The sequence below is a fragment of the Neodiprion virginianus genome, chromosome 2 (genome assembly GCF_021901495.1).
Source record: "Neodiprion virginianus isolate iyNeoVirg1 chromosome 2, iyNeoVirg1.1, whole genome shotgun sequence".
In the NCBI taxonomy this organism is placed as follows: domain Eukaryota; kingdom Metazoa; phylum Arthropoda; class Insecta; order Hymenoptera; family Diprionidae; genus Neodiprion; species Neodiprion virginianus.
The window spans coordinates 31,467,405-31,491,436 of record NC_060878.1 but is presented as its reverse complement, the minus strand read 5'-3'; the positions used below and the strand labels follow the sequence as shown (position 1 = coordinate 31,491,436).

Here is a 24,032-nt window from a genome sequence, read left to right as displayed (position 1 = left end):
CTGTCTTAAATATATTTAAAGAAAAAAGAGCCTAAAGGAGAGGGAAGGGGCGGAAGGAGGAGGGAGAGAGAGGGAGAGGGGGCGGGAACCTGCGTATATGCAAGCAACTGTAGAATAGAATGATATGGCAATATTCCACCGTCAACTACTACCGTATTTGTAATTTACCTGATCGACAGTTCTCTGGAGAATTTGACATTTATCGGTCTTGCCAGAGCTCATGTCCTGGGCGGAGATCAGCTCGGCAAGCTCGTCGATGTAGAGGTTCTCCTGGGTCCTCCGTCTCTTTTCATTAAGGCACTTGTTACTGCAACATTAAACGCCGGTAATTGCCGCGTGAAATTTTAGTTATACCAATATTCATACATAAAAAGCAATTTCCAATTGTAATACATTGTTCGGGTATTGGAAAGAAACATCGAAACGAGTCGGATAGCTCGAGTCTTTTTCTTAATTTCTCGACACGCTAGCAAAACGAAGTGAAATTATTACTTGACATACTTTTTTACACTCTCAAAATAGGCGGTTAACAATTATCAAAGTTAATTCTCAAACGTACAGTGTTGACGTAGGTATCATAGATGAAATCCGGAACTTTTTTATAAAGCAGAAAAAAAAAAAAAAACACGTCTATACACGTGAATTTATACAGTGCAATGGATATGTGCAGTATACTTACAGCTGAGACTGGGGCTTGGCATCTGATTTCTTTCTTTTCTTGGTGTTATTACCATTGACTACACTCATTTTGACCCACCCCGGGTCCTGTAGATCACACGGGCCAGGCCTGAAAATGAAACGGGATGAATTTAAAAACATAATCACAAGACAGTTGTAGACAAAATAAAATTGAGCAATGTGCATTACATCAGATAATGGATAAATTGTATTGAAGCAAACTTGGCTACGCGATACGTTGTAATTATGCATATCAATGAAGCGCAAATGACAAAGCTAATTCCAAATGGCTATTGATTTTGTCGAAAATTAATTTTTGGCTGAAGCGCATGGGCATTGTCGAGTGTAGTAGTAAAGTGAAAATTTTAAATACGAAGGAACAATTGAACGTGATTCATTGTGTTTAATTTGGTATATTGTGTTATAATACAAGTCATAAATAGCAGTCGGTAAATGTGAAAACTGTGGAAAAAAAAAGTATCAAGAACGTCGAGAGATTATTTCACCTAATTATTGCAATGCGTCATTGGACGACGTATCGAAATAGAGCCTACTTTTTGGCAATTCTAATACCATATACGACCTGCAGGTAAAACACGATGTTAATCGTCAAGCAATTGCGAGAATGAGAGAAAGAAGCAATTGTTCTTCGCGATGTATGTTATAAATAAATGGATGCAAATTAAAAACATACGTATGTAGAAAACCGTTTTATGCATATGCATACGTATATAGGTGTAAAACAATTACAGGCGATGACTCCTCTCATCCTCCTCTCGGGAAAACAATTTCGTACCGTGAAAGTCCGCCGGCGCGTAATGACGTCGTAATAATAATACCCGCTTAGACGTACACGATACATACATACATATAATACGTATTTCAGTTAAATAAACACACGTATAACACATGTGTACACTATGCAGGAATAAGAAACTGACCCCGACACCGTATTCAACTCAACATACGGCTCGTACAGCGCCGGAGAATTGAATTAATTCAAATTAGCCGCATCCAAATACACGGGTATAAAGGTACTATAGGTACATGTACACGTATGTCGAGCTGAATCGTTTCTGAAGTTGTTTCTTCGCTGCAGTTTTCTTCAAATTTCAATTTATTCTCTCTATCTCTCGCTTTTTTTTTCCTTCCACCAACGGCCAAACGATCGCCACGAAGTACGTTATACAATCATCCATCACGTATTCCTGTATCCCATCAACTCGCGTCATATAATCAAAGATTTCGAGATGATATCCATTTGACGCAATGTTCACCGCTGAAGTGAGCACGCGTTATTGGAAATTAGGCGAGGCGAGAGGCGTGTTCAGGGAAAGAAATGGAAAGGAGTATTGCGTAAAAGGACCCGTGCACGACGACGATGTAAAAGTGTCAAGACGACGAAAGGTTTCGACCTTCCGCTCGCACCTTATTATACCCGTTACACCTACAACCAAAACCGAGATTAACCGACGTACAAAAAGGAAGAATTACCCATACAGCGTATCAAAAGTTATAAACCGATTACGAAAGCGGTGTGTACGAGCTACATATCAGTGGAAGAAATTATTTTTTGCCAAAATTAAAAGTATTTGTCACAGCTGCTGAAACGTAGGCTTCAAGTGTCGCTGGTTTTGGTGTGCGGTGTGCAAGAAGGTCCGTACTAAGTATCTCGCACCATGATCCAAAAAGAGGAAAGATAAAAGATAAAAGAATAAAATTTACTTAACGCACAATGACATTGATAAAAATTTGCCAAAAAATTCTGCCGTCTTTATCAACCTACCAGCGTAGAGCGATAGGCGGGAGTAAAAGTAGAAAATATTTGTCAGTTTGTTGTCGGTTATTTCGTTCTTTCGTTAATGTCGTATAAGCAGCATGCGGGATCCTCGGGGTTGTAATATAGGTCAGTGGGCCATGGCGATCGCATAACCAGGCGGACATGCGCGCTACACGGTGGCTCATCGTCCCGCACCCAGATATATACATATATGTACATTCGTATAGGTACATAGGTGTGTGGGTGTGCATGTGTGCGCAAATGCACCGATTCCCTTTCTCCGTGGCTCCTCAACCTCTCTCTCTCTCTCTCTCTCTCTCTCTTTCGCCCATACATATTCGCCATTCCACCGACCTTTCTCCTCCTCCTTGAAGCGCATCTTCGCAGAGTACCGCTGCGCCAGCATCCGTGTATTATGCATACATAGATAGCCATAGTATTATACCTATACGGGTACCGCATTCGCATAAACTGCATCGATACGCCGCTGGCAGATTCTCGCATTGTAAAAGATAGATCGAGCCCTGCGACATGACATAATTATACGGAAGAACGTACGCCCCGTTTTAGTCGCAAGGTAGAATAAGAAATAAAAAACAATAAATCTGCAGTCCATGTTTGTTCATCTATTTGTATGCCAATGAAACTACTATTTCTGAATAAATGGCAATGAGTATAAGGACGTGAGTGTTACAGTGTCGATATTAGTGTTATGACGTCAGTTTATCAAGTACGCGTTCCAACAAATTTATATTGGACGACTCGTTTGAAAGTTTGAATGACACTAACACAACCTATGTACATATTAATTATATATACATATATAATATACATTCGAACAAAACACGGAAACTGAGATATTCTACCGCCGCGAAACAAGGATGGATGCTTCAATAATAAAATTCGTTTCGATATTAATTATTTCCACCGACAATTCAACGAAGAACGATAATCCCTGACGATCTTACGTCCATTCTACCTTATACAATATATAATAATAATTACACATAATAATTCCGATAATTTACGCAAGTTGAATATACGTACATTATACAGTTAAGACGCATCAGTTATATATTAGGTATTCGTACGAATATACATACACACCTATCGACGTGTACGTCGAAGCATAGCAGGTTATAATTTCATACGTCTTTATAATTAAATCGCAGTAGTTGGGCAGTGGGCCAAGTTCTTTGATATGGGTAGGTACGATTACCATACGATTATAATATGTGACGATATAATATGTATATATGCAGGAATTAAGAGAGGCAAACAAAAAAAAAAGACGAAGGAAAAAAAAAAGGAAGGGGAGTTTACGCGGACGAATATATTTATTGAAGAATAAGAAGAAGAAGAAGAAGAAGAAGAAAAATAAAGAAGGAAATTTGATAGAAAAAAAAAAAAATAAACAAATAAATAAAAATAAAACACAACAATTATAACAGCCAAGGAATGACGGAATGGGCGGATTTGGTCCGAGGCTACGGCATGCGGCAATATAAATTCTTCAATACAGAGGCTGAATCACCACCCGCGAGAGATAACGGCAGTTTCGCACCAAGTAGGTACGTATAATAATGTACGCAGGCATTTATGCACGCACACACAAGATATCCGGATACCTCCTGCGCGGAGACACCGAGAGGAAGACACGCACACACAGAAGCATACATACTTTCCGTTTTCTTTCTGGCAGCGTCACTGTTCGTTCGTTACTCAATCGATAGGTGCCATCCATGAACCGTACAACAATAACGTCCAAGAGCCGAAACGCACATGCAATGCGGATTGATTACCACACCTCCTCTTACTCTTGTACCGCACACATCGTGCGTTACATATACGTACGGTATATTTATATACACACACGCACGTACATGTACGATATACCCACGTAATTTTATAGATTTCGACAGTGTCCGAACAACTTTCAAACTCATGCTAATCCTTGCAGCAATATCTTTTCTCCAAAATAATCATACAAGGAGTTAGAAAATGTTTGCAAACGATGTTTACAATAAAAATAATCTACTGTCATTTCGTATCTGTACTACATGTTATTGTACCCGTACACATAAAATTGTTTTTATCCTATCCATCTTCTCCGAAAATTGGCACATTGCAAAACGTATGTATACGTATACGTATAACTATAAACATCCGTAATAAAAATATGCATCAGCAGCAACAGCGCGAAGAACTGAACCAAACTGCGCTGATTCTGAGTACAAGGAAAGTAAGAAAACTAGGATAGTATACGAAGTCAGAATTGGGGAAAAAAAAAAAAAAAACGACCATATTTTTGTTCTCCATTTTCAAACAGATTTCACCCATCATACGTATTACATATGAGTTTCAATCGTAGAGCTGACGCCATGGATTTACGAAGGTGAACGCGACGACGACGACGAGACGAGTGAAAGTGGCCCGGCCCCGTGTGTTGTGGCAATGAACGTGACATGCTGACCAAATTCTTTGGTAAATCATTATTATCTATCAGGCTAATCGTAAGCGGACTGGGAATAGAAGATTTAAAATAAATAAAAAAAGCAATATATATATCGGTATTGCGATAAAACAAATTCTCTGCCCAATATACGCGTCAGCTGAAAAACGAATATATATAGGATATTTTTCTTTTCTTCGTTACGTTGTACATATGATAATTTCATTACATGTTTAACATGCCTGTACACATTTTATAATACGGTATATTATTGAATGTAATGCGATTTACATATTATTGTATTATAGTAAATTCCCTCTTTCTTTCTCTCTCTCTCTCTCTCTCTCTCTCTCTCTCTCTCTCATTCTCTGTCTCTCCTATCATCACTATATTCAATATTGTACGTTATACACCTACAATCTGACCGTGCTTCGCGTTGATATCAGTTCGACACGGTCTGATTGCGCAGCTTATCTACAGTCAACTGTACGTACAACTTTTGCAATGATAAAGAAATGACAAAGGATGAAAGAAAAAATTTATGTACCCTTCACATGCGAACCAATGTACGATAGTTGACGCATTTTTCGACGTATACCCTGTTACAATAAGACGTATTATATACCTATCCATCTATACCATAGCCGGTGTGTTACGTAAATAATATCATGTATATACGCGAAATAAATAATCAACGATATTATTGTACGTTGTGTATAAAAAAAAAAAAAAAATAAGAAATCGACGTTGGAAATCGTGGTAATTAACCAATTATAGAGTGTTTCGAAATATAATTACGACGTCGGGTATATTTATATGTGTTACATGTATTATATAAAGTTTAACTATGTGAAGAAAAAAAGAATTGCGGCGGATGGAATTAGAGGGAGTATGAGAGCAAAAAAGGAACGAACGGAATGAAAAAAAAAAAAAAAAAAGATGCCTCAAAACGAGGAAAACATTAATGATTATCGTAAATCTTATACGCAGGTACTTACACATATTACGACGATCGGCAATGGATTATCTAACAGCCGTGTCTCTATACAAAACGCGTAAAATATACCTTCTACACGTACTACGTGTTCTGGAAGCAACCTTCGGATGTGAAATGAATTAAAAAAAACGAGACTATAGCACGATATTTCATTACATATAGCGTAAATAATACTCACAATGAGAATAATTACAATGAGTTCGACAGAAGAGAATACACAAAGAAAAAATAATTAATTATTAGTAGCAAGATATTTAAGTGATATTTGTTAACTTCAAAGACGGAATAAAAATAATGAGAGAAATTCGCAAGATGATAAAAAATATTCTGCCCAAAATTTTCTATACTATTATACATTCTGCTCAGATTTTATTTAAACAAGCTGTCTCGCGCCACGGAATCCTTCAATTAACACGTAGCCACTTATTTATCATTATTCGCAATGAGTAATTTTTCACATGGCAGTATGAATAAGGTGCCGTCCTCGTCGTCGTTGTACGAACGATACAGATAAAGCTACATAATGTGAAGTACAAGCGTATGAATAAAATTAAAAGTACATAATACAAAGTAAGGCAATAATAAAAGGTAAAGGCATATATATATTAAATACGCGAAAACGAAAACAGCCAAAGGAAAGTAAGACGGTATAACAAAGAGCGCGGTGGCTTGTCTACAGCTGGGATGCGAGATTTTTTTATAGAACTCAACGTTTTATTAGATGTACATATTGCAAAATGCGAATCTTCTCTCAATAGTCACCGCAGCAGGCATCCGGATCGTGCGAGTTGTTGGTAATCCGGCGCGGAAATGGAGCAATAAAAATTATTTGCCTGCCCCAGATGCCGCAAATGCGTATGTGCGACACACGCGACGTATCACAAGATGCGGTAGATTTTATTTTTTCATACATTTTAGAAAACCGGAGACAAGTTCTTGGCGAGTAATTTCTCCCGCCTACGTAACACATGCATATATGATCATCGAAGAAAGAAATAAACAAACAAGCAAATCTTGGGACGACGAATTGCCAAGATGAAAATTGCGGTAAATTTGAGTAATCAAATTTCAATTTCCGGCGACGCAACGGGGAGACGCAATTACAATCAAGGGGAAATTTCGTAACTCTGTGCAAAATATTACACGGTGTGACAAACGAACGAGATTCACGATGATAGCGGAAAGTTGTTGTCGTTGCTGTTGCTACTCCTGTTTCTGTATTTTACTTTCATTTCTCCATCTCTCAGCGGCGTGTACACATTTTGGGGTAATTTCAAAGAATATATGTAATACGCGATGATTAGATGATATTGAAGAATTTGGAACAAAGTAAGCGGAAAGAAAGAAAGAAAGAAAGAAAGAAAGAGAGAACGGAAACGACACACTTTGTATCGGACGAGTATAATTCACGACGCATCGCCGTTTTTCCAATGTATCTTACACAAGCGAGGCAAAACGCTAAACAGAATTCAATGTTAGTTGGAAATCAGCAGCCGTGACCTCCCGTCGTCATCGTGATTCAGGAGGATCGAGTAAAGTGCGAGCAATGCTAACCAGCCAGCCACCACATGTCGGAGATTTGCAACAATCATATTGCAAAAATTCAAAGTTTCGTATAGCCAGCGGGTTTGCGCTGTTCCCAGAAAACTTGCCCGAAGAATGTTTAACAATTATTGTATACGCATGCATACGCACACACGCACACTCAACGACAAGATACGAAGTATAAGCACTCCGTAAGAAACACCATTTCCGCACGTGTTTCATTTTATTTTTTTTTCCATTCCACTACACGTATAAAAACGACGACGAGGTTGTTTCTTCTTTCTGGTAAACATGCTAAAACGAATATAACGATTTGCAGAACTGCATACAGTTCTGTACGGTTCTTCCACGTGGTGAACACTTTTCGCCACTTGACAAAGAGAAATAAAAAACCGATAGAGAAAAATAAAGCATATGAAAAAAAAGGGACGAACTGTGTGAGAAAGAGAGAGAGAGAGAGAGAGGGGGGGAGAGAGAAAGGAAGAGATTACTAGATATCATCCGGAAAGCGTGTCGCAGCCTGCGATCTTGTGTCGGTACTTCGTTTGTTACACTCGCGAATTAACGTTACGAAACGAAGAGAGGTGGGTAGTCGGATCCTACATAATATGCCAACACACACGCACAGCGTGCACGAGTAAAACCTGATATTTCCTTTGAACCTTATAACGAAGAACGAGGCTGCCAATAAATACAAGGTAGACCGGTGCTGCGTCGCCATGACGACGAAAGGCGTCCCCGGTAAGCGGCGCTACCACGATGACGTAACATCCCCATCTCTCTCTCTCTCTCTCTCTTCCCTTATGACGCCACAAATGTCGCAAAAATTTTCCACAAATCTAAAAGCTTTCCCAGCCTGCTTGTCCGATAAAAAACCAAAATCGATTACGGAAGCGCAATAACGGGTTGGGGGGGGGGGGGGGGTCCAAAAAAGAAATCGTACAAGTTGCAACAACGATTTGAGAATGAAACAAGTGAATCGAATGAAACAAAAAGTGATTTTCGATACAAAATGCAGGCACGAAGAAACGAAGAAACGATCAATTCGCGCCGCGGTTCTCGTCGGCTAAACAAGAAAACATATTTATCATCGGAGAATCTTGCGAGTGCTACGACCTCCGCGACTCGTTCAAGGCTTGACCTTGGACATAATAAAAGAACGATTCATCGGTTGAATATCGGATATATTTCGCAAATCGAGCGGAGCCCAGCTGTTGTCACGTCGATGCATGGTTAAATGTTGCATTATAATACCTACCCGTCGCGTTATACAGGTGAGAGAATTTTTCTCTCGTGATACAGCGTCGTACACACAGTTATAATATACAAGTATAATGGGCGTGTTATGTATAAAATAAGAGAAAACGAACCGCTACCGCGCGCTGATCTCGCAAAGATCCGCAAAATTGCTCGCCGCTGTTGGCAACGGTGGTGGTGGTAGATTCGCCGATCTGCAACGGCGGCCGCGAGTTCGTTTCGCCGTCGTTCGCCGGGGACTTCGTAATCGCGTTATTGATATACACACACCTACTGCGTCACGCGGCGCGATATCCTCTCTCTCCTCTCCTTACCGATCCTTACCTACTGCTACCTCTTCGTGTCCGTCGACGCCGGCAGTTTTCCCGTCTCTTTTCTCACCATCGTTCCTCTCCTCCTTCTCTATCCCGGTTTATTTATCATCTCTTTAGCTTCTCGCTCCCACCGCCCCTCTCCCCCTCTCCCGCTCATTCTCTTCTTCTCTCTCAATACGAACCGACGATATAAAGAAAGTGCAACGGACGCAAACGCCTTGACGAGAGTCGGTCGTGCGCCTGCGTCCGTCCGACAGTCCGACAGTCCGTCATCATCATCCACCGTATGTCGTCCGCCATGATCAACGGTATTGCAAGTAAACACCCACACGCTTACGCACGCGAAAATTTTCAACATCAGAGGCAGAGCAAACATGAAGCGCCGTTACACGCAAACGCGATAATTAACTATTGCCCCGAATTCAAAGGTGCCCATAAATCGGTCCCTCTCTACCTTCCATTTTCATTCCCTGTACAGAACAAAAATCACGCTCTTCCCTCTACGATAATAATAGCTACATCACCGCTGGTGACAACGATCGAGAATTCAAACAATCGTACCTCTTTATTATACACTTAGCTCGGTTGTGTAACCTACACTGTATATAATTCGCAGAAATGATTTGCACTGTTACGTATATTATACGTATAGTATATGTGCGTACACATGTGTGTAAAAGAACTACGGTAGGAAAGCGATCTTTTTTTTTTGTTTTTCCTCCAATATAATTGTAACTTCCTATCGGTTCGCAAAGAAGAGACAGTGACGAGGACGAGAGATTAAGGGGGTGCCCTGGTCGATTTCGACGTGACGTGAAGTAAAAAAGGGCTCAACAGCCCCATTCTGTACACAATTCTGAACAAAAATACTGAAATACGTTTACACTTGACGCACAAATAAAGAAATGGAACGGATTTTACGAAATCGCAATGGTAGGTTTCGTAGAGTCCACACCATTTCTTTATTTCCGCGTCAAATGAAAATAAGTTCAAGTGTTTTTGTTCAGAATTGCGTATAGAGTGTAGACCAGGACACTCCCTTAACGAAAGGCAAAACGTACTATAACGGAACGTCGTTATATACATACATATACGTGCTTGATTATAACTGTTGATTTTGTTTCAAATATGAGCAACCGATCGTCATTGACATTATTATTGTTGTTGCATGAAACTAAAAGCAGTATAAGAATTATAAGAAATTTTCATTCCATTTACCAGAAATTCAAAATCCTTATAGATTGTACGATGAAGATATTAAACCTGAACGAGACGTAAAGATGAAAATAAGAATTAATTGTCACATCCAACAAGCTATATATAAAACAAGAATTATTTTGTACGCAATTATTTGTTAAAGCCATGATATTAATAATTTGACTAATTAATCCGTTAGTAATTCGTTCCAGGAAGATTTCTTTCGACTGGCCGATTGTTAGCGTTACATAACATCTCACGCTTATGAATATTGACGACACAAATATTTCCAGCAAAACAAAAAAATTGCAAATACCAAGAGAGAGAAAGAGAAAACGAGAAAATAGGATGATCGCGTAAACGTATATCTGTATATGAGAAAGTAAAATTATTTTTAAAAATAAATTAAAAACCGAATCGTAAAACTGTCTTAATAAACGGCGATGCCGTCAGTTCTATATTATTATGTCTTTGGCGCACAAATTATAACTGATATATGTATATAACGAATTTTCTGATAACCACATTGACCCGTTCGACACGAGATGCGACAATTAAAATTCGTTATACAACCGAGTCGTTGCTGCAGCCACGATGCTCTGGTACTACGGTACGAATGAGTATTTCACATGTTAAAGTATGGGATTCGGGTCCCCGCTAGAGGCTATCTATATTCTATGCTTCACAAATATCTATATAAAACGCGCCAGAGGAAGACAGTGATTGATAAATTACGACTTCTGACTGGTACTTAAATGCTATGATGCATATATGTGCGGTTTAGGTGGAAGATCAGACGATTCGTTGGAAAAAATTTTGCAAATAACGATTTTGCATATAATAACCAGCAAACAGTTGTAAATGTGCGCAGGTAATAACTAATTTTATAATTCGTGAAAAATCCTTAAGTATTGACATACACAGTATAATATAATACCCACATATAATATAAATGTCATTTTTTTTTTTTTTCCCAATATTACTCAGATAATCGAGAAAACGTGCATCTCATCACTACGGATTTTTTTACACAAGCAATTCACGACTTTGTCTGGTTATGTTCGCACAGGTATGCATATTATACCTATAATCAACGATTGCATAAACCGTGTAACATATGTAATTGTAATTCACTTACAGCAAGCACAGCAGTTGACGTGGCGAAAATTTTGCCGCATCGAATAAAAGGAAACTAAAATAAAAGGATTTTCTTTTTATATACCCGCGGCATCTAATTCCTTACAGCACACGACTCGAAACCGCGTCTCGAAAGAAAAGAGAACAAGAACAACATGTACAGCATTATGCGAACTGCTGCAGAGAACGACGCACAAAATGACACGAGAATGATGATGATGATGATGGTTACTAGTTACACGTATGCGTATACCAGCTGAACTAACTAACGTACAATCTTCACATCTGCAGAAATATACAAGCAGACCTTCGAAAAGCGGGCAAATGCAGATAACACCGAGTGTGACATATGCGTATACACGTATGCATATGTATACAGACATACATACATACACGCGCAAACAACCGAGTGTGAGGGAATTAGAAATTCATGGTTATTTTTATATTTTTATAACCTAATTCTTATTTTAACACAGCAGGTTTAAGGTAAATACAATGTCCTAGGTCTGCGCGTTCGCTTATTTAAGCCAATTAGTCGGATTGATCCATCTTTCTTTTTACACCAGTGTCTCGGTTTTCACATTATACTGCAACTTTGCATGAATATTTATTTTTTCCCCCCATTTCAATGGCAGTGAAAAGTAGTTGAATGGAAATTATTGCGTTTCAACTAACCGTGACCATAAAATCCATCGATTATTAAAAATACTTCTTTTTTGCAACATTTTCGCTTTTCAATATAACGGAGGAGAAAAAAAACGTGTATAATATTAGCGAAAGAAAGTTAGAAAACCCGATCAGATGTTATCGCCTAATCAGATGACCTATGGGTTCTAATTAAATGTGACAACATAGAATTATGGTGGCAATTTGTTGATGGAAAAAGAAAAAAAAAAATGACATTTATGTATAACATTTGTCTGTTGGCATGACGTAAAGAAATATTGAGAAATATATTAAACAAGGATGTATAATTTGAGTAATCAATGAACGCAGAAATTAGCTGCTTTTTCGGTGTTAATTAAGTTAATTTGGGTTACTCGACAGTTTTTCGCTCGAAAATTATTCCTGCCCCAATTCTGCGTCCGTGCGTTTTCCGTGAACTTGATATATCTTGCTCGAAGAAGAATTGAGATTCATTTGGAATTTTTCACTCCAACTCAAAAGCCTGCAGGAAAGGAAAGATAAGAAAACTTAAAAAGTACGTACAAGACCGAGTGTTTCAAACAATTAATCTAATCTTTATCTCATTACCGGTCAAAAACGCTTTTTCTCAAAGAAAAAAAAAAAAAACATAGCCACATATATTGCAAATTAATCACTTAATTCCAAGAATTTTCAAAATTGTTTTAAATTGTTCGCCAAAATCAAAAAATGAAACGAGGCACCAATGTACCTGCATATTATAATCGAATCTTTGTTTTTCAACGTCAGGCACGACAGTTTTCAATTTGGTACCTATAAAAACTACCCAAAAAGCACTAAATTCCTGTCTTGATATTGATATGCGAAATATTGTGTTATTCCGATAATTATTGCAAACGAAAAAATTTCGACTAGGATACGCGATAATTGGCGACCAAAGATCATCTAATGACGCTTTATCTCGTGATTACTTATCCTTTTTTTTTCTAATCCCTTTTGCATGCTTTGCTATAATATTATCCACATCGGAGAAAAAAAAAACCTAATAAATACATTTAAAAAATTGATTACAACTAAACTGAAACACTTATTGGCTATGTAGAATATAAAAAACATACATCTCAAATATCTCTGTCAAAGTGCAGAATATAAAATTTCATATTACCGCGACTAAATAAATCAAATTATAATAAATTGCCGGAGTAACAGACGTTCGGTATGTTACTTGTACAATAATATCGCAAGGACTGACCTTGTCAAAATGTTCGCGTAGATATGTAATTCCGAAGTTGTAACGATTGCCAAGGACTGGGAGCATCGTCATCTCTTTACCACTCTCGGTATTCGCCCGGTAATCATAAAACATATATACCGCCGATCCACCGCGAAAGGCAACCGGCAGTAAGGCGACGACGACAAAGTAGGCACCATAATACACCTACGACAACAACGCGAAGGACAGGCCTTCTCCTACTATTCCTATCTCTATTTTTCACGGGCAAAACTAACGTCATTCGAAGCTAATCATAGTCGGTATATCGCAACCTCCGGAAACTATGGCGAGACTGATAAGCAGCTAGCGAGATTTCACGGCAATATATACGTATATACGTGTGTGTATGTATATATATACACATACAATTTACATACGTGTTACGACATGCGCATTCAAGCATTCAAACGCACCCTTTCTAACAGAGAGACATGTGTAACATGAAACGTGTACGCTTCTCGTCCACATTAATTCTTGCGGTTCGCAACGACGAAACGAAAGAGATTAGAATTTGATAACAGAATGTGATGCATAAGTCGGTTGTAGTGAAGTATATGTAAGGTAATGAATTGAGGCGGCATTACGATATGTGTGCAGTAATGCGGTTCCACATCGCCGCCGGAAGTTGGACTCGTTCGTGTACGTAATTAAATGAGAAATAATGAATGAAAGAAAAATTTGAGGATATAAAGGAATAAACAAAAATTTACACAAGGACGACGATGACTATCGTCGCGAGATTAGGGAACTCTATGCGCCGCACAGTGGTCCGAAAGCCCGAATTCTTGGCCAAAACTAATAACTCAAATATTTCTCAGTGAAAATTGCTAGTATTACCATACCTACAGTTTTTTGGCTTGCTGGTTTCGAAAATGAATGCAAAAATGCGAAATTCAAAATGGCGGCCCCAAAATGGCGGATGTTTTTCGCGAAAAATGATACCAATTTGCTGAAATTCATACTAGTAATGTTTTTGGGGTCGCTGATTCCGAAAAAAAAAACAAAAATGCAAAATTCAAAATGGCGGCCCCAAAATGGCGGATGTTTTTCGCGAAAAATGATACCAATTCGCTGAAATTCATACTAGTAATGTTTTTGGGGTCGCTGATTCCGAAAAAAAGAACAAAAATGCAAAATTCAAAATCGCGGCCCCAAAATGGCGGGTGTTTTTCGCGAAAAATGATACCAAATTGCTGAAATTCATACTAGTAATGTTTTTGGGGTCGCTGATTCCGAAAAAAAGAACAAAAATGCAAAATTAAAAATGGTGGACCGAAAATGGCGGGAATATTCCGTGAAAAATGATACAACATTGTTGAAAGTGATATTTTGTAAATTAATTTCTTTAATTCTTACAGATTTTTTTCTTATAAAACAAAATAACATAATTTTTAAAGATACATACTAATCGCTATCTGAATACTCATCATCGACGTCGTTTTGATGAATGACGTTGTCTGCGTCGCCTTCTTCAAAACTAAACTTTCCATAACTTAGAAGCGCGATCGCTTCATGAAACAAACTTTTTCCCATTTTGGGATGTGCCTTTCGCAAACTCGAAATAAGCGGGTCTGAAGAAGCTAGAAGTCGGAGAAATATATCTTCAATATTTTTTTCTCTCGAGCATTTTCGTGAGTAACGTTCACGGTAATTCCGTACGTCTTTATTTCGCGACTCCTGAGCTTCTTCAGAGAGCTGTCCTGTTGGCAAAATGGCTAATTCGACAATCCGTGGGCCATGCATAAATACCTTATGTACAGTTGTGGACATACAATACCATGGGTATAATTCAACGAATCGATCAGCAGTCTCGTTGCAAATATTTTACTTACTTTTAATAATTTATAAATCAGAATTATTCACTTTCGTGATAATATTCAGTAGTGCGAGTCCAATGAAATTCAAATTGGACACTATGTACATTACATCAGATACATTTGTAACAGTCCTCAGGTATATGTAAACAAAAGAAAAAGTCTGCATCGCCGCGCTACACTAATCCCACGAGGCGGGACACGAGGCTCCGACCGAGTCGACAAAACACTGCTTCAAAGAATGCTTATTTTTGACCAATGGAGCAAAAACGAGCAGGCGATGCCAACGGTTTCACATTCTCTATACTTTTTCACACTAGGAATCGTTGAGATCTCCGCAGGATCTCCGGGGATCATAACTAATTCTCTACAGATAGTAATGCAATTCAATGAAATAGGTTATTTTGCAGCACTCGTATTGCATCATTAATATCATCGCCATAAATTCCGAAACTTGGTTCTTTCACAAAATTTATGTAATTCACTTACCTTGAGGAATAATATCCATTTTGGTTGACTCGATTTTGATGCAAATTGAAAAAACTATAGCCTTTTTTATCCCGCGCTCGAAAACGTGCACACACCACAGTCCCGCGCGAGTCTTGACAAAGGTCACTTTCGAGGGTTTACCACAGGCCATAGAATGAATATAAACATCTGTCCTTTTGGATTTCAAAGCTCTGATGCTATCTATTGACAAATATGTGAAGCTTTACCTCGGATGATAACTTTTGGTTTTGGGGGTTTTGGCCAGGAATTCGGGCTTTCGGACCACTGTGCGCCGGAGTGAAAAATGTTTTGATACAACGGCACGAACGTGTGTATCTGTAACAACGGTTTAATCAAATATTTATATTCCTTAGAGGAAATATTAATTTAGTCACGTCCAAATTATCTCGTCTTCCCCCCTCATATCCCGAAATGACAAGTAAGGCTCAACTTGATCCTAGTGATAATTGTTCGTCAAACAAACGTTGTACGCGTACGCTATTTATTTTGTCACAAAAGACAAGCGATCTCTTCTGTTTCTTTCTTTCTTCTTTTTTTTTTTGGTTTTGGTATCGTTCAAACGGGGAGAAAGGTTTTCACCACCTGAAAAATATTACTTTGTGCTTAAAATAGATTAGATGATAAAAAGAATTTCAATACAATTAAAATCGAATGAACCGGGATTGTGATATAATATGAAATATTTTACAAAGATTATTATACCCTCGAAATTATCTAATGACAATTATCATTAGCAAACGATCCGTTATCCATAATAACACTTACATAACTAAGCCTCAAACATTTGAAAAATATAGAAGGAAATGATCACAAAAGTGGAGTGGAAGAAAAGACTTGCATTTTCTTTAAAATCACAACTACAACTTGACCTATAAAATAGTCGGTCCCCGGTATAAGTGTTAATGAAATACATACATTATTTATCTAATTCGATGAGGGGAGATTCGGTTAGTTTCAGAGGTTTCTATTACAGTTTATACAAATTAGGTATATATCTTTGTACACAGCGGATCGGATTGACGAAGCAATACGTTCGTATCTACAATACGGTGTGTGTGTGTGTGTGTGTGAAACGCGAGCAGGTGCGGCGAGTGAGTAGTGGAATAGTTAGGTATGCCGAGAATCGAGTGTATAGCCTTTGAAACGAGACTCTGTGCGGTTTTCGCGGTAACAAGTGACAGTCGTATATCACTTGGCTTAGATCACCGTCCCAAAATGGCGTCTCTCCCGAGGCCCCGACGACGATCGGTGAAATCGTCATCACCTCTGACGTGTTGGATTAAATATCTCGATACGTATAATTCTGCAAGCGGCGAAAGAATCAAAAGTGAAAAACGATAAAAGGAAAGAAACCGAGAGAGGGGGAAAAAATTTAAATAAATAACGTTGGAAAAAAAAGAAACTCCCTCGCACTGATGAAACATATTAAAATAATCATTGCTGTATGATATCTCGTAATTGTAATCGAATTCTGAAACTTTGTCTCGAACGAGGAAGTAAAAAGGTAATTAAAAAAAAAAAAAAAAAATAAAAAACACGCGAAGACGGGAGCGAAAAAATTTCACAATAAATATGTATATATATATATTATAAAACGTATTTTATTCCACCGGTTGTTCTTCTAGGATGTTGCTGCCGCCGCACAATTCAGCCATCTTGGATAAAAATCAGCGAGCCGCGAAAGAACTGGAAGGTTACGTTGATATCTTCCGTTTTACAAGCGATCTGCAAACGATGAGGATGTATGTGACATGTACCTTATACACCGGCTGCAATACTACCGTAACTGCATGATGGAACAGTTTTTATTTTAGACACCTTGAACTTCGAATTGGGGAATATACGCGATAATTATTAAGGTCATCGTAACGTTAGAATTTTTCACCACAAAACTTTACCTAAATGTTTTAAGAATATTTTTATAATTTACCGAAAGAAAATATTTTGCAAATTTATCATTATTAGTGTTGTTATTATTATTATTTTCTATTTTTTGCCACACAACGCGTGAACTCTCCGCTATTCAGTGTTAATAAATAGAAGAGTATATAAATAGCAATCGATGATACATTTATAATCACCATCATAATTGGGTCGTCCTCGATTTATTTGTCTGTCAGCTATCACTGGTAAAAATATCTTTGAATTTGTGAAAATTGTCTGTAAGCAGCGAGGTAATATTGATTTTATGAATATATATTTCAAGTGTGTAAGATGACGTCGTAAGGTTCTGAAATAACTGCGCGTCACTAATGTATTATACATACTTGTAATTTTCGTTAAATTTTTTCCCCAGAAACGACTATCGTTGCAAATACGTATTTTCTTTTCCAAACTACTCTACCAACGTCACACATTTTAAAAAATAAGGTTAAAAAAGCTAAAAGCAAAAAAAAAATAAAACAAAAAAAAAAAGATTCTTCTTGCTGTCTCAATTATTATTAGCTCTGCGCACTTCCCTGCAAATATACCTACCATATATACGTATGAACATTATACACGTGTATGCTTGTTGTACATATATAATTCCTCCACTTATTTCTATTTTTAATATTTGTCTATTTCGTTTCCGTTCTTTTTTTTTTTTCCTTTTCTTTATTTTATCTTTCTTGCGTTTCGTTTCGCTGTGTTTTACTTTTGTGTAGAACATCCGCATCAAAATAATTTAATTCATCGCGAACACGTTGTTATTTCTCTTGCAAATACGCGCCCCGTTACACATGCATAATATGAAAACCTAACACATACGTCAGCATACATGTCGAATTTTCAGAGGAATTTTCGGAACATTCTATAATATGGTTATATACAAGATCATAGAATAAGATGAAAGAAATTGAATAAAAACGGAGAATGATAGATACGTAGGTGAGGCATTCCATGGCATACGTAATATAAACACATACATACACATATCTACACCAACCCACCCTTCACAAATGATGAAAAATCTTTTCACCCCCAACCTGCACACACACACACACACACACACACACACACACACACACACACACACATTGCATACCTATACCTAAATTCAACTACACGACAGATCCTAGGTTTATAATTGTATACTGTATATACCTGATACATACACGAAAACATGTGCATTCATATCGATACCTGTGACGCATCGGGGTGACGATAAGTAAATGTTGATTTAGTGTTACAAAAAAAAAAAAAAAAAATTAATAATTGAAGACAGTGAAAGAAAATGACGTTTATTTTCCCGAAAAGGATCGTCGTATGGTTTGGTGTGACCGTCGAATACCTACATCCGCGGTAGGCAAGAGTGAGTCGAGGAACAGGCGGACGGACGGACGGACGAATGGTTTGGTGGGTGGGCTTACGGCAGACGAACAGACAGACGGACGGATGGACGGACGAACGAACGAACGAACGAACGGACGGACGGACCTGACCTGCCCCAAAATCAAGTTGGCCTGCGTGCGTACAAACTTGTGGATTGGCCGCGGCAGCGGCGGCGGCGGCGGTTAGCTGACGGTGAGACCTCGACGTCGAGCCTCGTATCTCTGCAAACACCAACCACCGTCGTTTCGTCGTCGCGACGCCGCGCGTCGCCCCGATTTCCCGCCGTACCGCATTTGCTCAATGTGATATTACGACGATGACGATGATCAGAATCTACGCTGTCTCCGATCACCAATCTCCGTCTAATTGTACAAGAACGAACGAAACGGGAATATAAGAGAAAAGAGCGATTACACCTGCTTCGGGAATATTTTTGTTTTTAAAAGATCATTGAACGCGTCTTCGCGTGGTCTCGTTATTATTTTTTGTTTCTTTCAGTCTTTTCTTTCCTTATTTTTTTAATTTTTAATTTTTTTGTTTCGTATCGTTCAACTTTTTTTTATTTCATCTCCATTCGCCTTGCGCGACTTTTATTTTGCCCCTTGCCGCGGCTTGCGTATCAGGAACGATAGCCCCGGTCGTTTCGGTCTCTTCTTAACACAATACATACATACATACATACATACATACATACATACATACATACATACGTAAACACACGCATATACGTGGGTGAGCGAGCGCGCGATTTACTCCTCATTGTCAGTTATTTTTGTAACACGTGTGCGTATAATCATCAGAGGTATAAGGTAAATGTCGAGACCTGTGACACACGCCGGCGGCGCGTCGCTTGATATGCATACGAGTGTAGACGCACACACGTACTATACTGCGTGTACAATGTGTTGCTTTTTCGATTTGTTTATTTTTTTTTCAAACTTCCGAGATACTTTTCAGATTATTATTATCATTAACAACAACAACAACAACAACAACAACAACAACAACAAAAACAAAAACAACAATAATAATATACACATATGTGATACAAGGGTGAGTCGTTGAGCAATGTATAACTTATTGTTAACCGTGAAAAAGGAATATTCATATTTTTGCAGAACGGAATACGATGACGATTGGTCATTTTCTAGCATTTACTTGGATGACGAAAAAGATTTTTGATAACTGTGCGTGAATTCAGTGAGGAAGGGAAAAAAAATCGTACGCATGCGTTCTTTCTCGTTATTTAAATGGATTTGTATAATATATGAAAGAATTAAATCGATCCGGCAGCGCTTGTATGCCGAGAAATATGAGCTGCCTGGTGTAAAATACTACGGAATCTGATGTAACGGTTTTCTCCGCTGCCGCGATACTCTCTAAAAATGTACAGCTGATTGCCGAGAATTTTTTTATTCTTGGAGACTCGAGAAATTTAGAGAAAACTTTAGGACACTTTGATATGATTTGCTGCCCCATTTTAAACCCGTCTAAGAATCTGACGATCATTCGATCGTATCTGGATACCTTCGATTTCATGGCTATTGCATGATTGAAGGCTTCATCGACTTTGGGAATTGACCGATTTTATCATGCGACCAGGATAAACGTCGTATCGCATCGAACGCACGCTAATGCAGGCTAACAAGTCGTCTCGCTGCACTTCGATGTCTCATAAATCACTTTCGGTCATTATCGTGTCATTATCGCAAGAAATATTATTGATTTCTTTTGTTTTTTTCCCCTCCAAACGCCTGTTGAAACGAATTGGTGAAATTTCGTGTGAAACATGATACACGTTTAGATGCGTCAAGAATTTGAGAATTTATGAACACGCTAATTATTTTTTCATTTCTTTTTTATCATTAACAATGCACACGTATGTTTCGCATAGTCGTGAAACAGAAAAAGCGTACTCGCGGATTGTAACGGAAATTCCTAAGTTTTACAACTTTATTTACGAATGAATTTCCTGCACGACGAAGCAGCAAGATATTTTTTCAATGATTCATCATCGATCTTTTCTCTTTAAAAATGATCCTCCGTTTGCAACGGTATTATAAGCAAGGTTGTTATTACACAAAGTTTCACTTTCAAAATGTTCAAGCATTTTCGTTCTTTTCTTATTGCGTCTTTCATGTAGGTAGATTTCTTTTACTATACAGTACAGATACGAGGAAAGAATAAATTTTACCACCCTTCGAATGAAAACTATGTTAATCCCTGCAGAAGAGATGATTAAAAAAAAAAAAAAAAAAATAAACCACTGAGATGACTATTTCCTATGTCGCGAATAATTCACTTGGAATGTGAAAAATTCAAATTTTTCGCTCAAATCGTATACATAATTACGTGGGACTAAAATTTGATAGTGTTAAAATGGCATCGATTCGATTCCACATTTTTAATGATATTTCGTACTAATTTCCACCATTTTTCACATATGCAAATTTTTTCGTTACCCATCGACAAATCCAAGTCAAATATAAATAGTTATAAATATTGAAACAAATCGAGAAGCGCGGGACGTTAAACGTCTCTTACAATTAAAAAGGAGAGAAAAATGAAGATCGACTAGTTGGAATTATAGTATGTATATAAAATAGCTAACGAAAGAGAAATTTCCGCAATATACCGAGGAGTCGCATATTTCTGCATAAAATAGGCAGGAATACGTTTCTCCGTATCGCCCAAAATGTTTCCCGGATCGTTTGTAATTAATCCAAGAATCAGAATCAGGTATACCGGCATAAAATTAGTAATTTCAGCAGAATAAGCATAAATAAACAATGAAAAAAGTATATACCCTCTGAGACTTTGGCTGCGGTGTCCCATTGAGGAAAGAAATGAGCAAGCCGCCGGAGGAGGAGGAGGGTGAGGAGGGGGAGGGGGGGAATGGGAGAGAGAAAGAGAGCTAGCAATTACTCATTTCAAAGTCGCACGGATGCCGTCCGTATGTGTTGAAAAAAGCACGTCGCTGCCCGTCGGTTTCCTCTCCGCCAGAAATAAGAATCAGCAGCACGGCCAGAGATCTGCTGCACAAGACCTCTCCGCCGCTGCAGACACGAGAGACCTTGAATAACACGCTGCTTTGGAGAGTGTAAAAGGCAGATAGGTAGGTAGGTAGGTTGGTAGGTAGGCAGAGATGCTGGAATGGCGGTGCTTCAGGTATATCCTACCCGTACATCATACATCGACGTGTGGTTCTTCTCCTCAGCCTGCACAGAAGGCAGGCTAATAAACTGACGCAGGTGCGTTTTTTATTGTCAGCGGCAGCAGCGGTACACACGTCATGAAGCGTCGTCGATTCGCGGGTATAAAAAAGTGTATTTAACCGACAGTCCGTGAGCTCTGCAAATCTCTTTCTATCTCTTTCTGTCAAGCACACACACACACACACACAAGACGTAGAGGTTGGTACGACTGATGTGCCTCGTGTGTAGTCAAAGGAGAACTCCCGACACAACTATAATAGGACACCGTTTTAAAGAGTGTTGGGGGGGGGAGTGGAGCGAGTATCCAGCAATTCAAGATCAAGGATCCAGGATCCTCTTTCCTGCACGCCCGCGTACAATACCCTTGAATTTTCGATGCCTGGCGAATTGCGGAATGCGCTGAAAATCGACTCTCGCTAAACGAATAAAAGTGCGGAGCCATTCTTTGAGATAATGGTGAACCATGAATTCTCGGAATTGAAGGACTGATTCGTTATTTTATTCGTGACATTACCCAGTTTTTCTCAAGTAAAAGTTTACTCTTACCACTCCCGCGTGATTATTATTATTATTATCATTATCATTAGCATTGTTATTATTATTGCCATTATCGTTGTTGTCGTCTTTGTTATTCATTACGCTTTCAAGGCGACAGAAAAATAATAACAATTTCGACCCGATGAAATCAAAAAACCGGTAGGAAATTTTTTTTTACGTAAAAACGTGCCTCGTACGTAAGCATGTATCTCTCTATTCGATCGAATGGATGTACGAATCTTCTTTAGGCATGCTAACTTCTCGAGTTGAACTTTCCTGGTGATTTTTTTTAATTTTATGACATTACGATAGTATCTACGGTAAACTATAAACTTTCACCCAGTAACTCAAGCCGTCTCAGATTCGAAAATCACAAAAGATACGTACATACTAGGGTGAGTCGAAAAATCTAAAAATTGTTGGCTACCCTCAAAAATCAAAGATATCGCTGAGATAAACGTCTCCGTGCAACCCTAATACATATATCCGTACTTGCTCCTTACTTCCTCAAATAATTGCATATATAATTGCGATGAATAAAGAATTATTATTATTATTATTATTGTATATGTATATATATTCTTTACCCATGTATGTACATATGAAAAACAAAGGATTTTTTTTGTTTTTGGAACGTAAAACTCTGCGCAAGATATAATAAGGTTCGTCTCTTTTGAGCTCCAGGAATAGATTAGAAAGTCTTCTAGGTTTGAATGTGATCATCTTATCCATAGTTTACCTAAATCGCATATATATATATATATATATATATATTATATGCGATGTGTGTGCGTGTGTGAGTATATATATACATACATATATATACATATGCGTTTATCGAAGATACATGAATCATCAACGTTGCCTTTGTTTTCTATTTTCACGCGCCGAGTCTGTTTCATTTCGTTCGTCCTAAGAATTTACCCGCATCATCCAGCGATAACAAAGCTGCTTGCCGGAATGCATGCAATACGACGTTACTGCGTCATTTATCACTTAAATTGCATCTTTTCTTTTTCTCTCTCCTTACTTATATTCTATTCAAAATACTGTTGTACTGATATTATAATGGGCTGTAAATAAATCGCGCACCGATTCGTTCGCTCCTTTTTTTTTTCTTTTCTATCGATGCAGCGATTCCTGGATATACTTTTTAGATAAGAATACCTGAACCGCGGATTCTGAGGTATGACCTCTGATTCGCTTGAGAAATAATTTCACCGTTCGATTATCCTGAACGGGCTAACCCTAAATCACTTTTTTATTTCATTCAAATAATACAATTTTCAGCTACTTTTATCGAAAATGTGGTCGGAGCTCCTTCAAATACAGAATTCGGGACTGATCTGTGTCTTTTCATGCAAGAAGG

At 38.1% G+C, this 24,032-nt stretch overlaps 1 protein-coding gene across 15 annotated transcripts in view; it reads right to left on the bottom strand.

Moving 5' to 3' along the window:
* The window catches only part of LOC124297891 (nuclear receptor coactivator 2), a 60,991-nt gene that overhangs the window by 17,563 nt on the left and 19,396 nt on the right, over positions 1-24,032 (bottom strand). For 14 of the 15 annotated variants that reach the window (XM_046749257.1, XM_046749259.1, XM_046749256.1 and 11 more), the window contains 2 exons: positions 680-787; positions 169-307 (listed from right to left, as the gene is read on the bottom strand). In XM_046749257.1, the coding sequence (XP_046605213.1) occupies positions 169-307; positions 680-787 (247 nt within the window). Of the gene's footprint in view, positions 1-168; positions 308-679; positions 788-9,033; positions 9,116-24,032 lie in introns of those variants that run through there. The other variant, XM_046749253.1, reaches the window with a different exon arrangement.